Genomic DNA, 18,743 nt, shown 5'->3' with positions numbered 1-18,743 from the left:
CTTTGAACCCAAAACATCAGAGTTACAGAGAAACCAGGTAGATCTTTGAAAAATGTGTTAGTAAGATCAACCTTTAAACCCAAAACCTCAGAGTTACAGAGAAACCAGGTAGATCTTTGAAAAATGTGTTAGTAAGATCAACCTTTGAACCCAAAACCCGCAGACAAATGTACAGGTTGTAAATCAGGTTTAAAAAGAAACTGTAACCATAAGAATGTAGTATATAGTTTGATATGCAAACTTTGTGGTTTTGTATATGTTAGTGAAACAGTCAGAACTATTAGTGATAGAACTAACGAACACCTTCGAGCTCTGCACACAGTACATAATAAAGTCAGTGCTGTGGCTGAACGTTTTGTTGACAAACACGGTATAATTGATATTGATTGTACCATAACAGCAAACACTCTTACCCACTGCCACAACTTTTTTAGATAGAAAATAACCCACAAATAAACAAAACATCACCCCGGAACTTTAAATTCTTATATTTAATTAGTGTAACAACATATGTCTGCTTGTATCTACTTTCAATTTGTTTATATATTCTCAGGCGAAGTCCGTCTTACAGCGCAGACTCGTATTATTTTCAAATCTTTTGTATAAGCCTGAATCAGTTAGCAAATGTCTTTCACAATTTATAGTGCGTACTGGAGGGATTTATACATTTTGACAAAGAGTTTAGAAAAAACGACCTTTATGCTTTATTTTAACCAACGTTTCGCCTTTGCGACTTCATCAGGATTAATATTAACTCCTGAATCAGTTATACAAGAATGCTAATAATGTACTTTTATTAGAAGAGCCTGTGACAATTAATATTAACCCTGATGAAGCCGCAAAGGCGAGACGTTGGTTAAAATAATATATTCTTTTATATGTATCTGGAGTATAGAGTTTGTTTTTTTCAAAATTTTTATTAAAATACAAATGTTGTGTTAGCTCCGATGAAGCCGTAATAGCAAAAACGAGGGCTTAAATAAAACCAATTATGTTTTCTAGAGCAATAGGTCACGTTTTATTTCTCCTTTTAGCAATAAAAGTTTGCATTATTTGACAAAATGCCATTAAATTATATGCAACAAAGTTTTGGAGATATATATATCATTACGAAAGTAATCAAAATATATAAAAATCTGCCTGTAAAGGTTATTTACAGGTGAGTAAGAGGACGGTTAATTCACTTGTAATTGGACGGTGTAAAAAATTACCGTAACAGTTAATCCTGTTACTGGATTAAGAATATCCACATATGCAGTAGGTGTTGTTGACTGGTCAGCAGTTCAGAAATAGCTATGCCTTAACTTTGTATTGTTCATAGTATTATTTTTTGTTTGAATTTTGAAAAAGAAATATTTATATAGTGCAGTATTAATATAGGAAATTATTGAGTCATCCAAAAGTGCTCATATGACAAACATAGGAATATCTGCAATTTATATTTCAATATTTGCTTTTGACATGTTTCCATGGTTTATCTCTAATAATATAGTTCTATAAACTGTGTATATATATACATAAGATTTACTGTCAAATCTGTGAATTATATATATGTATATACATACACACAATTTTTATTCTGTTTACATGGTAAAGAAGTATATAATGTTAATATAATAATAAGTAGGAAACAACGATTTATAAGCATAATAAAGTGATTTATTTATGGTGGAACATATTACATGTTTCGACAGAACATTGCTCTGTCTGATACCTGAAGAAGACAAATCAATGTTCTGTCAAAACATATAGTATGTTCTACCATAAATAAATAACTTCATTATGCTTATAAATCGTTGTTTGCCTACTCATTACTGTTTTTATAGTAGTAAGGAAACGTCATTTATCATGTTAAGTAGTGGCAATTTAAATCATAATTTATTCTCAGATATATATGTAGACATCAATACAAGTTCAACACATTGATGAAACGGTTTTTGGTTTAGTTAATTCGTTGAATGCATCAAATCCAGAATTTAACTTTTTCAAGAGTATTATTCATAAGAACTCTCAGTAATACATTTGTTTGTTCTTATTTTCATTACATTACATTTTTATAACTATTACTTACTCAACTTCCTCTTCCTGAAAATTGAGCACCTTATTTTGTTTGACCTAATTTCACTTGCTTCTAAATATAGAAACTCCTTAGAAAGCTCAAAACAACCGGAAATAAATTTAAAAAACTTAAACGAACAAATCTTATCATTAGTGTGATCACGTTTCGCTGTAGGCTTAAATCGGGTACAACACAAAAAAATAAAATCTATCCCCTGATCACTTTCATCCTGTTCCAACTTCAAGCACGTGCAAGCGAATAAGCATCTAGAATGTTTCTAGGTAAGGGTAAGACTTTCTGTGTGTTAAACCTTGAATATAATAAAATATTAGATTAAAATGTGCTTTTATTTAAAAGGAATAATGTGAATGAAGTTTGTTTTACCAAATAGTAAAAATGTAAAATGTATATTATCTGTCATGTCATAATAACGTTCCAATGGGTCAGCAGTAAGTTTACGGACTTACAACGTTAAATTCCGAAGTTCGATTTCCCGTGGTGGACAGAGCTCAGATAGTCTATTGTATAACTTTTGTTGAAACAAATAAGCATTAATACGAAAAAGATAAAGTATATTAGCATTACTAGTTGGTAAATATTTACTTACATAAATATCGTAAAGGTTTTACAATATAACGTAGTAATGTATTTAGCTATCAGTGCAGTGCCTATTTTTAGAGTGCTGATAAAAGTACTTTTAGTTTTAGACTTCTGTAAATGAATGTTTTTAAGTATTTAAGTAAACTTTGGTCTCTGATGGCACCAAGGAATCTTTCGTCTACATCTGAAACGCTTAACTTCCATTAACTTGGAATTATTACTTCATCAAGAGTATTAACATCTTCATTATTCATTCGTCTCCAGTGATGTGTGAATTTTAAACTGGCAAGTTTATAAAACACTTCAATTTACATATTTATAATGCACTCCCACCTTTTCAGATAAAGCGTTATTATTAACGCGTAAACTACTATTAAGAGAAATATACATAAGGTTGTTTTACTGTTGTCATACTAGCAGAAGGTTGTTTTACTGTTGTCATATTACCAGAAGGTTGTTTTACTGTTGTCATACTAGCAGAAGGTTGTTTTACTGTTGTCATACTAGCAGAAGGTTGTTTTACTGTTGTCATACTAGCAGAATGTTGTTTTACTGTTGTCCTATTAGCAGAAGGTTGTTTTACTGTTGTCATAGAAAACAACCTTCTGCTAGTATGACAACAGTAAAACAACCTTCTGCTAACTGTTGTCATACTAGCAGAAGGTTGTTTTACTGTTGTCAAAGTCACGTTGATTTCATTGTTTTGACAAAATTCTATTCTACCTTTCATGCCCTTCTATTTATTGTTTTGTCATAGCTTTATTCTATTTTATTTCAGTACAGATAGAAAGTAGAACATTACTGATTAATATTACTATTCCACCTGCAATAAAAATAAGTGTCTTCTATATATAGATATGCCAGACTTAAACCATTATAATAATAAACTGTCTGATATTGTGGCATCAGATGTGGCTGCACTATAACACAAAACCATCTAATACTACTATATCAAGATCAGACACACTGTAACAACAAATACTGCTTAATATTTGTGGATTTGGACGTAAAGTCCTGTGTCTCTACTAATTACCCTCAAATATAAAATATTTTTTTATTACATGACATTGCTTTGGCAAAATAGATGAATTATAACAAACAAGAGGGAATCCTCAATAGCTGCGGCACTTGAAACTCCTTTAGACAGAATTAGAGTAAATTAATCTATGAGACATTTTTTTTTCCTTTTCATTATCTATATTTTTGTGCGCCAACAATACCAAGCGTGGAGCGCGTCTATATTTCCGATTGGATTTTATTACTCATCAGGTTTCTACCAGCCTATCGTTAAATTGAAATTATTTTAGGCAGGATTATAGTAGATTAAACTATGAGATCTTTGGCGTGGTCAAATATATGAATTGAAAAGGTTTGACCAGTGGGTATGTTCAGATAGAAGTCATAGGAGTCACAAGGAACTACTGTGGGAAAAAAAAGAAAAGGGGTAAAAACAAAATTTGTATGAATGACGAAATTCTAAAAAAATGGACGAATGAAGGCAACCATCAAGAGGGAAGGACATACATGTATGGAGGTATATAAACTGATACTTTGTTTGAGTACACAAGCGACTGAGTTTCTTAATAAAGAAATCGGGCATTTGTGTAGGTAAGCAAAGAGTGGGTATTTGAACGAGAAACTTTTAGAAACCGAGAAATTCGAGGCAACACAAAGCATGTAAGAATTGTACAGAAGAATGAAAACGTTGAATAGAAAACTCATCCTTTCAGGGACGAATACTAGTGGTGATGGCAAGAATGAAAAAGAGATTAAGGGAAGGATAAGAATGGCAAAAAGAACATTCTTCAATCTTAAAGAACTGCTCAAGAGAGACGTCAAACTAAAACTGAAGAAGAGACTACTAAAATGTTACGTATGGACAGTGCTGCTGTACTGGTTGGAAACTTTGATATTGTCTGCTGAAGTAGCATGACAGATGAAAGCATCTGAAATGTGTTGTTAGAACCGAATGTTGAAGAACAGCTTTGAAACCTGCAAAGATATAACGACAACTGCTAGACATACAAAGATATAACGACAACTGCTACACATACAAAGATATAACGATAACTGTTAGACATCCAAAGACATAACGATAACTGCTAGACATACAAAGATATAACGACAACTGTTAGACATTCAAAGATATAACGACAACTGCTAGACATACAAAGATATAACGACAACTGCTAGACATACAAAGATATAACGACAACTGCTAGACATACAATGATATAACGACAACTGTTAAACATACAAAGATATAACGACAACTGCTAGACATACAAAGATATAACGATAACTGTTAGACATTCAAAGATATAACGACAACTGCTAGACATACAAAGATATAAAGACAACTGCTAGACATACAAAGATATAACGACAACTGTTAGACATACAAAGATATAACAACAACTGTTAGACATACAAAGATATAACGACAACTGTTAGACATACAAAGATATAACGACAACTGTTAGACATTCAAAGATATAACGACAACTGCTAGACATACAAAGATATAACGACAACTGCTGGACATACAAAGATATAACGACAACTGTTAGACATACAAAGATATAACGATAACTGCTAGACATACAAAGATATAACGACAACTGCTAGACATACAAAGATATAACGACAACTGCTAGACATACGTAGGAAGTGGAAGATGCACTACTTTGACACATAATTACCGATGAGGAAAAATGAAGGAGAAAGAACAAGAGCGAGAGAAAGGGCAAATTTATTTGGCTCGATAGCATTAGAAAGTGGATTGGAGATGAAAAGCTTGAATTAGAAAAGGCAGCTATGATAGAGCATGATGGAGAACAATAGTTGTGGGAGGACACATTGACTAATTACAAATAAAGAATCAATTTCAACACATTTAATATTTTTTTTTTATTATTTTTATTATGAGGTTTTCTTTACCTTTATAATTATGAATACTTAACAATACACATAAATACTAAAAATAAAACGGTTGGTAGAAATTTCCTGATAAACCAATTAAAATTGTAAATTGAAATACGGCCTCTGATACGAATATCCACAATTTGAACTTTTTTTTTTCCGTTATTTGTGGATTGTTAATAATTATTTTGTGGTTTGTCAGTTGTTTAATGAAACGATTAAATGAAGAAAAAAACAACAAAGTTTTTCACAATTTTATTATTTTTAAGAACCGTAAGTCACATACAAAAACCCGAATATTTTAACAATATTAAACATAAAACCAAAACTTTTTCATAACTTATGCAGGAAATATCAAAAGCACTGCTGTCAACAATTGCCTGAAAGATACAGTATTTTTTCACTGAAAATCGAAATATCGAAACAAGCTAAAACGTATATCACTGCAAGAAATCGTGGAATGCTTCTTAACGTAGAATATGTAAAACAGGTCCGATGTGAGGCTATTGTGGAAAAAAGAAAAAAAAAAAAACGTAAATTAATATAGTGGTAAACAAAACAAACTACACAGTTTGACATTATCATATTAGTATTAATATATTACACACACCTATAAACAGAATACCCCTTCTGCGACATGATGCACAATTTATTTAGCTTTAGCAATAAAATAAAAGTTTTCCCAGTTTGAAACATAAACATGCTCAAACAATAAACGCTTAAAAAAACATTATCTCTTTGTTCCAGTTGACAAATCGCGGCTTATTGGTTAGCGTTTCGGACTTTTGATCCAAGGTCATTTGGTTCACGTCCCATTATCGACAAAAGAAATATCTCTCTCTGCACTTTAGGTCATTGGGTGAGTTATAAAAGTAACAGTCAAATTCTACTATTTGATGAGAGTAGCCCACGAGTTGGCGGTGGATGGGATTTACTATTTGTTTTCTCTCTAGTTTATCACTTCAAAATTAGGTACGACCCTTGAGTGACTTTGTACGAAAATCAACAAACATCTTGTTTCCTCGAGAATTTTCTCACGAAAATTATATCTTCGTGACTCTAAGGCCACGTATGCTCCACTAACGTGTGGTATGTCGATGACTATCGAAGACGTGTCTTAGGTCGCTTGCTTGGATCGGTTCCCCTATCCTTTGTGCACAGCTAACGTTAATTAAGGTTTCAATAACATTTTAAAGATGGCGCTGACCTCCAAGCTGTTGTTCTTTAACTTGAATCGCTTGAGGCAGAGACACTGACCTCGAAAAAAGTTGTCTAAGCAGTATATATATATAACGACTTTTATCTCGATAATTTCAGGTAAAATCAGTAAAATACGACGACAGTGACCTCTATTTCTCAACGAATGACAAGAATTGGTTTTTAAAACAAAATAAACTTCTAGTCTCAGTGAGGTATTATTTCTCATTTTGTGTTTGGTTACTTGAAAGACAAAAAGCATTGAGCTTGTTTTGTGATGCTCACGCAAAGCTACTCATAGGCTATCTGCGCTCTCCGTCCCTAATTTTGAACAAATAGATCAGAAGGAAGGCAGCTGGTCAGTAGTGCCCACCGCAAATTTTTGAGCTACTATTACTGTATTGAATAGCGAAATTTGATCTTAGCCCTAGTAATACTCCCAAGTACCCAAAACGTGGAGCACGATTAGTTTTCTTTTGACGGTAACGGGACGCGAAAAGTGCGCCCACATATCTGTGGTTCGGCATTCAATTAATTTGCCAACGTTCAGTAAAAAATGTTAAGCAAACCCGTGGTAAGGTAGTTATAATATCAAAGATAGTTATTTTTACAGTTTCTGTTGGTTTTTTCTAAAAAAATTATACCCTCTGTCTAGCATTTGGATGGTTATTTATTGTCAGATCATGTACAGCCATATGGTTTCTTATTATCAGATCATGTACAGCCATATGGTTTCTTATTGTCAGATCATGGAGAGCCATATGGTTTGTTATTGTCAGATCATGTACAGCCATATGGTTTCTTATTGTCAGATCATGGAGAGCCACATGGTTTCTTATTGTCAGCTCAGGTGTATTCACATATGGTTTCTTAGCGGAAATACCTTACCCTGTGTCTAGCATTTGATTTCTTGAACAACAATAAAAATGTGTAAGTACTTGCAGATTTAATGAGGTTTAGTTTACAGTTTGTATTTGTAATACAGTGCGTATAAGATTAAAGTTTACAAGTATAGCAACTTATAAAAACATAACGACTGCCTATTTAATGTCGTAACCCTGGATTATAGAAAACTTCGAATAAGTCACAAATAATTAGACTAAATAGAAAAGTAGAAGATCCAAGTCTGTTTGCTTTCCTTCTGTAAACGAATATGGCGTGTCATTTCTTAACGTGTTTTTAATTATAATATTTTTGTCTCCTTGTCTTCTCATCCTTAATGCATGATATGTCATAGCAACGCCTGGAAACTTGTCGCTACATAGCACAAAACAGGATAATTTCATTGCCACCCCCTTTTTTTCTCCTGAAACAGTTTATACCTTACTAGTTTTTAGTCTACTGAATTTTAAAACCCGTTTAAGTCTAATTTAAGGTCCACAAGGTGTTTTGTCGACCATAAAGTTATTTGTTTCCTTTCTACTGTGTTGATTTTGTGTTCGACAGATACGGGTGTGGCCCCTTAACACTAATGATCTTGAAAAGGTTTGAATTTATTGTTGCACCAGCAATCACGTTAATTCGTTGCCACAAAAAATTGCACCACCTTCACGGATTGTCGTTTACAACTTAACAGCACAACACTTTTCATTTTATGATTTTGTACAATACACTATAATAAACATTTGTCAAAATATGTTTTGTTTTGTTTTCACCTCAACGGAGTATATTGATTTAGGCTTATATTATATTTAAATTATAGACCATTTAATACTAAATAGTGACATAAATGAAGTTACGCTATGACAGGGTTTGAACAAAAATATTAAACATAGTAATGCTGTTACATTGAACATTTCTATCTTCATTAATACCTTTACTTGCAAAAAATACATAATCCTATAAAGTTAGTTTACCTGGGCTTCCTTTTCTAATCGTTAGGATTTATAGTTGTCTAGTCACCAAACATGTAGTTATGGTTCAATTCTATTCTCACATCTGGGTAAGAGTTCTAGTTGTTTTATTACCTTACAATTTGAGAAGAATTTTTTAATTTACTCCTGCTAAACTTACCTTAACTTATTTAAAAAGTTACTCTTTTCCAGTGAGAACATCCGCACTGGACTCTTCTTTAATATAACCTCGCCGAAATCCTGGTCTAAAATCATTATACCCATGATATAAAGGAGGATAAGCCGCCCCAGAACCTAAGCTATTTCTGTAATCTTCGTAGCGAGATTCGTGAAAACCAGATGGTGAGTAATCGGGACGATTAGGAGCAGAATACTGGTCATCATCTGATACTCTAAATTCTCCAGTTTCAATGTTGTAATAGACACGATGATCTTCAGGATGGCTACGATATGCGTGTTTTAAATCGTAAGGATAATTCCTTTTAGGAGTATCATAATATCGATAAGGAGGACCTCTCGGTTCGTTTAAGTAAAGTGAATATCCGTTTCCATTGTAACGATTATCAGGTCTTTCACGTAGGCCTGAATAATATGAAGGACTGTATCGATACCTATCACTTCTTTCATCATACCGATTATACCAGTAGGGAGGATACTTTGGCTCGTTTAAGTAGTGCACATTTCCGTTCCCATAGTAACGGTTGTCAGAACCATAACGAGAATGATAAAGAGAGTTGTATCGATTCCTATAATCATCATACTGATCACCATAACCTCCTCCGTAACCATAACTACTGCTGTAGGGGTCATTATAATGGTTGTCGTAAGGGTACTTTCCGCTGCTTGTATAATGGTTGTCGTAAGGGTACTTTCCGCTGCTTGAATCACCATAGGAGGAGCCGTAGGTGTTGTTCTTTGTTCTGCGGTCATCGTATTTGTCATAAGGATACCGATCGTAATCGCCAGAGCTCGTGGATCCAAAACTGTCGCTGGAAGTATTTGGTCGTTTGTTCAAGTCTTCTGTGCAAAAAACTAATTGTTCCCACATGAGGAGGGAACAAAAAATCTGAAATGCAACAACTCTATAGTTAAGGTATAATTGATTAAGTAATCATGTGTATCAAACAACTCTATAGTAAAGCTGTAATTGATTAAGTAATCCTGTGTATCAAACAACTCTATAGTTAAGGTGTAATTCATTAAGTAATCCTGTGTATCAAACAACTCTATAGTTAAGGTGTAATTCATTAAGTAATTCTGTGTATCAAACAACTCTATAGTTAAGGTGTAATTGATTAAGTAATCCTGTGTATCAAACAATTCTATAGTTAAGGTGTAATTGATTAAGTAATCCTGTGTATTATAAGAATTATATTATCATCTAGAGAAAACAATTTTTAGTCTTAATGTTTGTGAGGTCAAGCAAACCAGTCACATAATATTAACTTAAGCAATTAGCGTAAGTAATGATGCTTGATACGGCTGTACCGAGTGCATGGGGGTGATGACAAGAAACTGTTAAACTGGATTCCATGGCGTTACTAAAATGGAAGTTATTAACACTGTTTTAGAGAGGAAAACTACCATCATATATGTTAAAGAATCTGGTTGGTTCTGTAAAGTAAAGGTCTGTTCCGAATAATATGGTTGCGATCCTAAAGCTAATGTTGGTTACTATCGAATGTCACTTTCTTTCTTGCTGTGGTTTGTTGGTGTGTATTGACAAAACTCATGATATCTAATCAAAAACACCTTAGGTGTGACACGCTCAATTCTTTTTTGGCCGCACATTTTTTTTTTCACACCTAACTTGTTTTTCATTAGATATAAACGAAATGAACAGAGTGATTTATTTAGAAAATAAAACACATTCCATTTTATGTTGTTTGATGAATAAAAATGATGACGTATATCAGATATTAAAGTACATTATGCTTGTTATGAATGAAAGATTGATGTTATCTATTTGTACGTATTTAATCTATTCATGATTGGTTAGTTCTGGAGATAAAAAATAATAAAAATAAGAAACAAATAATGTCAAATCATATATATTATACATGATTGATTGATTAGTAACGTAATTGATATACGAAACTATAAGTAAATAAATGTAAGTACTTCTGATGAAGCAAGAAATGTTTCGCGTTCATAATTTTTTGAATTATATAAACCTAATTTGCATAATAAAACCTTGTACTACTATCAAAAGTCTATATTAAATAGTTATCTAAATTTGAAAATAAATTTATACGTACTCAGTCTCGTTTGCTCAAAATGTTTTTAACTACCTCTACTTAACATTACAAAACTAATACTAATACTAAAATGGCGTAAATATAGTTACCGTGTAATGATGGTTCATTACTTACTTACCAGTAGTTTCATGGTGATGGTGTGTAAGAAAACTACTTTATTAAATAGTATTCTTTAGAAAGCTTTGATAAACAAAACTGGATATCTTTAGAAATATCTACTCCAAAAACTCAGAAAAGAAGTAAAGATGAATATACTTTAGAGGTGAGTGAGAGTGGAAAACATCAACAGTAGCCGTTGTTCTTTGATGAAGACACAATTGTGAGCCCTTTTTGGAGTTTGAGCATCGTTTATAACCACACAGTATAGATGGTCTACTAGGGAGGTGGGGTTATGTGTCACTGCCCAAGCATACGTCCAGTAGGGGACTTCATCTCACAACTAAGTGGACCTTGAAAGTGACGTGGAAGGTCAACAATGCCAGGATACACGTGCAATGACGTGTCTCTCACGGAAGATGTGGCTCCTCCCTGATTACTTCGTGTGTCTTACCTAGGTCGCTAACACCTCTGATACATTCTCTGATCAGGTAAGCGATGAAAATGACATCATGTGTGCTCAGCCAATCAAACAGACGTACTTTCTTCTCAGAAAGTCGCCTTGAAAAATTCTCTGAAGGTGAACTATAGACGACACAACCTGTTCCTCAATTCCATGTTACGCACATCTTTACTCTGTAATAATAAACTGGTTTTTTGTTGGTATAATTACATTGTATTCACCAGCAAAAGAACTACGCTAACGTCAAAACGTTGTCTCTCGTGTTAGTGTCTGGAAATACGACACGGTAATGACCTCGAGTGAACTAGAATATCACGTAGCGTCTATTGTTTTTTAGCTTATCTTCGACTTCAATTTTTGTAGCACCATATTTCATGGCTTTCTACATATGCAGCTTTATTCTTTTAAACATTGGAACTTGTTTTGTTGGATTATTTGTTTCTGTAAAGCTCTAAAAAAAATATGTTCAGTGAACCACAATGACAAAACAAACATTTCAGAGGTGGAATCACTGCTGTCTACGAAGTTTCCTGTAAAATTGTAATCAAGTGAAGGACTTGTGCAAGCTTCAAAGTATAAGCTCATTAGACTTGGAAAAATAGAGGAAAAAATGTCTCCTTAGAGAGTTTTATAAAGAATGTCTCAAACAGAACATTCTATTTATTAGTGAAACATTTTATCTTCTACTACGTGTTTTAAGGTTCTGTGTGAAACATTCTGAGCAGAATTTTCCTATTTTCATGAGGTATTTAGATCTTTTACGTGTCTCAAAGTTATTTGTGAAATATTCCAAACAGAACTTTTTATTGTCAGGGTTTTAGATTCTACTACCTATCTCAAGGTTCTATATGAAATATTGCATACTGAATTTTCCTATTTTTAATGAGGTATTTACATTATCTACTGTGTGTGTGTCAAGGTTCTGTGTGAAACATTGGAAATCAAACTTTTTTCTTTTGACTCCTCAAGTTTCTTTATTTTACATCCCAGTCAGGCGTTTTTTAATTTTGTTCGGCGATTTTTAGGTATTTCCATTTTCTTCGGAGTTGTTTCCTTTACAGTTTCAAATAAAACCTATTCTTCGAAACGGACTGTCCAACAGCTGTAAAGTTTCAAGAAACTTTCTTTTAAAGTTGTCCCACAGTTCTAGAGTTTGAGTGAACTTTTCCTTAAAGCACATTTTCAGTAAAATTTTAAAACTTTACCGTATTTTTAAATTTTTTTATTTCACCTGAGCCATTTCAAAGAGTTTTTGTTCACAACCCGATTTTGTAAAACTCTTGAATATTACAGTGGTATTTTAGTTTTTACTAAATGTTTAGAAACATTTAAATATCTCTTTTATGGCAGATCTGTTTGTAGAATATTTCGTGATAAAACAAATAGCTGACCATTTTAAGGATAAAACTTTGATATTAAAATATTAAATTGTAGGATGCCCTGCTAATTTGAACACCAAGAGATTTTGAGCAATAGAATGTTCTATATCTTTTCACAAAATAAACTGATAAGCAAGAGGGAATCCTCAATAGTCGCGGCACTTGAAATTCTTTTAGGCAGGATTAGAGTAAATTAATCTATGAGAATTTTGTTTACCTTTTTATTAGCTATATTTTTGTGCGCCAGCAATACCAAGCGTGGGGTCCCCCAGTGGCACAGCGGAATGTCTGCGGACTTACAACGCTATAAACCGGGTTTCGATACCCGCACAGATTGCCCATTGTGTAGCTTTGTGCTTAACTTCAAACAAACAAACAAAAAGAAACCAAGCGTAGGGCGCGCGTATACCCGATTCAGTTTTATTACTCATCAGGATCTCTACCAGTTTTGGGCGTGTGCAAATATATTAATCGAAAGGGTTTGACCTCTGAGTCCAAACCTGTAATTAAATCTCAAATCGATCAAGAGATGACGTTGCTATGGAATAAAAGTTTGTACTTGGAAAAGAAAAAACAACAACTCAGAGCCGTTCTGTGAGCGGCTCAGCCTCAGCTAATATAAATTAACTTATCTGCTCAATTTTAAGAGCATTTCGAGTGGAAACTTTGATTACTTGGGCTTTCGTTTCGAATTACAGTTAGCAGAAGGAGAGGTATAATAAAGAGATATTTTTGTTCACGCTACTTTTAACGTATTCATTGAATGGCAAGGCTATTCATCGATTTTCGCTAATTTTGCAATTGCTGAACATAATTATTTCGCCGAAATTTCACTCTCTTCAGTTTCCAATGTTTTCAGTTTGGTCTAAATAGTAATTATCATAAAAATTCACAATATTTTTTATATCAAATGCTTTGTTTTCATTTAATAATTAGATCTCAAATCGATCAAGAGATGAAGGGGCTATGAGCTAAAAGTTTGTACTTGAGAGTTATTCTATAAGCCACGATGCCGCAGCTAAACAAGAGGGAATCCTAAATAGCCGCGCCTGTAATTAGATCTCAAATAGGTCAAGAGAAGGAGCTATGAACTAATATTTTGTACTTGAAAAAAATAGCAAAGAAACTCAGAGCCATTTTATGAGCCGCTTTGCCGTGGCTAAAAAAGGTATATGTAGTGTGATTAGGTCATATATATCTTAACAAATCTGTCATAACAACCGCCTTACAAACCAGTTGCATATATAAATATAAACCGAAATGAGTGTTATCAGTCTAACAAAAGCAAAGCCGTTCGTTAGAGGTTAAAGGATAATGACAGGAACTAGCAATGGCCAGTTTTATTTTTTGCTAGTATCATAACACCATCTAGGTTTTGATTTTTATACTAACTTTCATCAATGTTATATAGTTGCTGATGTTTATCGCCTATATACTTTTGATATTATTTATAGTATTAATACTATTTATATACATATAACAGACATCTTTATGATCGATCTACTCAAAATCATAGTTTTAACAAGTTTATCTTTCTATATTTTTACATAGAGGTAGTTAGTTATTTTTAAGACATATACCTGTTTGTGCTTGATTTACGGTATTGGAAGTATCAGATATTGCTCTATTAATATTCTGGAAAGCAAGTCTGAAAATGTTAATGGTTAATGTGTCTAATAGTATTTTATTTATAAATATACAACATACCTCAGAAATATTGTTTTAAAACCTTGTTTGAGAAAGAGTTAGAAATCTGTTTATAGACTAGAGCAGTGTTTCTCAACTTTTTTTTGCTCGTGGCTCCCTTTTGAGTTTGATTTATATCTGTGGCCCCCACCCTTCATAGACGCTGTTACTTAGGAAAAATATTACTTTATTTCCACATCGTTGATTTTTAATGTACTTATAATATTATAATATTATTTTTATTGTATTGTTTTTAAATATTGTTTACTTATAACATACTGTTTACTCATACAAGTAAAAAATATTCTATTAATCATTGACATTTTATTCAGTGTGATCCTTAGGCCTGATGAACACTTGAAAATTTTGAATGTCCGGTTGCAGTGTGGTCAGTGATAAGCAAAGATCACCTCTCTTCATACCATCAAGGCGGTTACGTATTTTTGATAGCAAATAACTCACCCGACTAAAACCAGAGTCAGCAAAATGTGGGAAACGCGATAAAGTACAACTCTGCCTTCTCCCAGAGCTGTGGAAACGTATTATCTATTTCACTACTTGTCCAGAAATAATGTTTGTCAAGTTTCAATCTAGATTGGGCTGTCATATCACTTTGCTGCTCTTGAGAATCAGTCAAAAACATTCACAGATACCAGACAAACATTTTGATTGATACTCGAGCACTAGTCGCGTCTGGTAACTTGACTTCTGAGCTGTGGGGGATACGGGGAGAAGGGAACCTTTGATTCAATTTTAAATTTTAAATATTTTATTCGGGCAGTGAAGTTTCGGTGGTCTACTCAGAATTTACCGTGGCCCCCTAATTTTCCGTCATTCACGTGTGGCCCCTTAGAAACATGGCGTGGCCCCCGTTGAGAACCACTGGACTCGAGTTTCATTCTTGTAACTTAACCACAACACCAACGCGCGGAAAGCGTTTTACAATAAGAAGTCGAGAATCATGAATCCTCCGGTCCACAGTTCGAGCACACTAATTATTAGTGCAAGTCCAACCCACAGAGAAAACTAAGAGCACACTATTGAGAAATGTGTAGAGAACACAAAATCACTAAATTTATAGTCTCAAAAATATTTTTCTATAAAAAAAGTTAAAAGGGTAATTTTTTTAGGTCTAGGGATACAGGACTACATTTAAAAAAATCATAATTTTGGAAACACAACTTTTTAGAAAACAGTATGGAGAGATTGTAGTGAATCACTATAGACATTATTTTAAGCTGAAACTTACAATGTCTTTAAGAATTCACAATAGACATTTCAAGTAATATTTCGTTTGATGAAGTATATTTCATAGCTCTAGTTTCAGGCAGATAATCAAACAGAGAGTTAAGCCAGAACTAGTTGACTCCTTCAGAATATAATCTCTGAAACTACCCTACAGAGAGCAACACAAGTTAGCATCGTCAAAATTGTTCTTACTGCAGTTTATCAAATCGGTTGTTCTTCTTCGCTTGTTTCCGTGAATACTTACGATGGATTAGTGTATTGTTTGAGTTTTTATTAAACATTTTTATTCTCTGTATCTCTTAATTATTACAGTCCTAACAGCCTCTGAAACAAAATATCTCCAAGACCGAGAGATTTTTGTGACATAGAGTCCACTGAATTCTTCAAAAATGTGATTTATGATTTTTAGATAAGAAAATGTGAACATAGATTTATTTTAAAAAAATGTTTATAAATAATCGGACAATAGCACCGTAACGTTTCGACCTTGAAAACATAACACTAATTCTAAGAGGGGTTTGACTTCAAAGCAGTTCAACCTTGAGAGATAAGGGTACGTGAGAAGAGCAAACTGTCTTTCACAGTTACTAGCTTCCGAGAGATAAAGTTAATGAAAGTGACTCATCGTACTATTTCCTTCGTACGAATATCCTAAAACACCCACATAAAACATGCTGTTTTTCTTCAAATAACTCGTATGTTAAATGAAACTTTAAACACGATTTTAAGTTATGAACATTACTTCATAATAAGGGCTCGGCATGGCCAGGTGGTTAGGGAGCTCTACTCGCAATCTATGAGTCGCGGGTTCGAATCCCCGTCCCACCAAACATGCTCGCCATTTCAGTCGTGGGGGCGTTATAATGTTACGGTCAATCTCACTATTCGTTGGTAAAAGAGTAGCCCAAGAGTTGGCGGTGATGACTAGCTGCCTTCCCTTTTGTCTTACATTGCTAAATTAGGGACGGCTAGTGCAGATATCTCTCGAGTAGCTTTGCGCGAAATTCAAAAACAAACAAACTTCATAATAATGTTTGTATCATCAAGACAATTATATCATACACAAAAGTACAAAATTTTACAGAACTTCCTTTTTCTATATAACTTTCAATGAAATGTTAAATTACGTTTTAAAGAATTGAGAACTAAATGTCCACCATAAGTTAAAAATATATATAATATTCAAGTTTTAAAAACTCTTTTTTTGGATTATTACAGGAATGATATTTTTACTTAACCCGTTATCCTTTAATGATAGCTTCTTTAGCATTATTATTATAGCTATCATATATACATCCTTTTTAGCTTGCTTCTTCACTTCTTGACCGTTAACCGTCTTCTGTGACATACTAGTAGGGTTACAGCATAGTTCACTACTTGACTGTTAACCGTATTCTATGTCATACTAGTAGGGTTACAGCATAGTTCACTTTTTGACCGTTAACCGTATTCTGTGTCATACTAGTAGGGTTACAGCATAGTTCACTACTTGACTGTTAACCGTATTCTGTGTCATACTAGTAGGGTTACAGCATAGTTCACTACTTGACTGTTAACCGTATTCTGTGTCATACTAGTAGGTTTACAGCATAGTTCACTTCTTGACTGTTAACCGTATTCTGTAACATACTAGTAGGGTTACAGCGTAGTTCACTTCTTCACCGTTAACCGTCTTCTGTGACATACTAGTAGGGTTACAGCGTAGTTCACTTCTTCACCGTTAACCGTCTTCTGTGACATACTAGTACGGTTAAAGCATAATTCACTTCTTGACCGTTAATCGTCTTCTGTGACATACTAGTAGGGTTACAGCATAGTTCACTTCTTGACTGTTAACCGTATTCTGTGACATACTAGTAGGGTTACAGCGTAATTCACTTCTTCACCGTTAACCGTCTTCTGTGATATACTAGTACGATTAAAGCATAATTCACTTCTTGACCGTTAATCGTCTTCTGTGACATACTAGTAGGGTTACAGCATAGCTCACTTCTTGACCATTAATCGTCTTCTGTGACATACTAGTAGGGTTACAGCGTAGTTCACTTCTTCACCGTTAACCGTATTCTGTGATATACTAGTACGGTTAAAGCATAATTCACTTCTTGACCATTAATCGTCTTCTATGACATACTAGTAGAGTTACAGCATAGTTCATGTCTTCACCGTTAACCGTATTCTGTGACATACTAGTGGGGTTACAGCATAGTTCACTTCTTGACCGTTAACCGTATTCTGTGACATACTAGTAGGGTTACAGCATAGTTCACTTCTTCACCATTAATCGTCTTCTGTGACATACTAGTAGGGTTACAGCATAGTTCACTTCTTGACCGTTAACCGTATTCTGTGACATACTAGTAGTGTTACAGCATAGTTCACTTCTTGACCGTTAACCGTATTCTGTGACATACTAGTAGGGTTACAGCGTAGTTCACTTCTTGACCGTTAATAGTCTTCTGTGACATACTAGTGGAGTTACAGCATAGTTCATGTCTTCACCGTTAACCGTATTCTGTGAAATACTAGTGGGGTTACAGCATAGTTCACTTCTTCACCGTTAATCGTCTTCTGTGACATACTAGTAGGGTTACAGCATAGTTCACTTCTTGACCATTAATCGTATTCTGTGACATACTAGTAGGGTTACAGCATAGTTCACTTCTTGACTGTTAACCGTCTTCTGTCACATACTAGTACGGTTAAAGCATAATTCACTTCTTGACCGTTAATCGTCTTCTGTGACATACTTGTAAGGTTACAGCATAGTTCATGTCTTCACCGTTAACCGTATTCTGTGACATACTAGTGGGGTTACAGCATAGTTCACTTCTTGACCGTTAACCGTATTCTGTGACATACTAGTAGGGTTACAGCATAGTTCACTTCTTGACCATTAATCGTTTTCTGTGACATACTAGTAGGGTTACAGCATAGTTCACTTTTTGACCATTAACCGTATTCTGTGTCATACTAGTAGGG

The 18,743-nt window shown here is 33.8% G+C and overlaps 1 protein-coding gene across 1 annotated transcript; it reads right to left on the bottom strand.

The window, feature by feature from the left end:
* Window positions 1-8,809: 8,809 nt before the first annotated feature.
* LOC106461728 (stress protein DDR48-like) lies at window positions 8,810-9,679 on the bottom strand. The gene has a single exon (XM_013921577.1). It carries the CDS (start codon window positions 9,677-9,679, stop codon window positions 8,810-8,812), a length of 870 nt encoding a protein of 289 aa, XP_013777031.1.
* Between the last annotated feature and the right edge of the window lie 9,064 nt (window positions 9,680-18,743).

Source organism: Limulus polyphemus, unplaced genomic scaffold (genome assembly GCF_000517525.1).
Source record: "Limulus polyphemus unplaced genomic scaffold, Limulus_polyphemus-2.1.2 Scaffold1020, whole genome shotgun sequence".
NCBI lineage: Eukaryota > Metazoa > Arthropoda > Merostomata > Xiphosura > Limulidae > Limulus > Limulus polyphemus.
This window is presented reverse-complemented; position numbering and strand designations above follow the sequence as displayed.

Excerpts from the sequence above, each read along its gene's own strand:
- LOC106461728 (XM_013921577.1), bottom strand. The coding sequence starts at position 9,679 with ATGTGGGAACAATTAGTTTTTTGCACAGAAGACTTGAACAAACGACCA.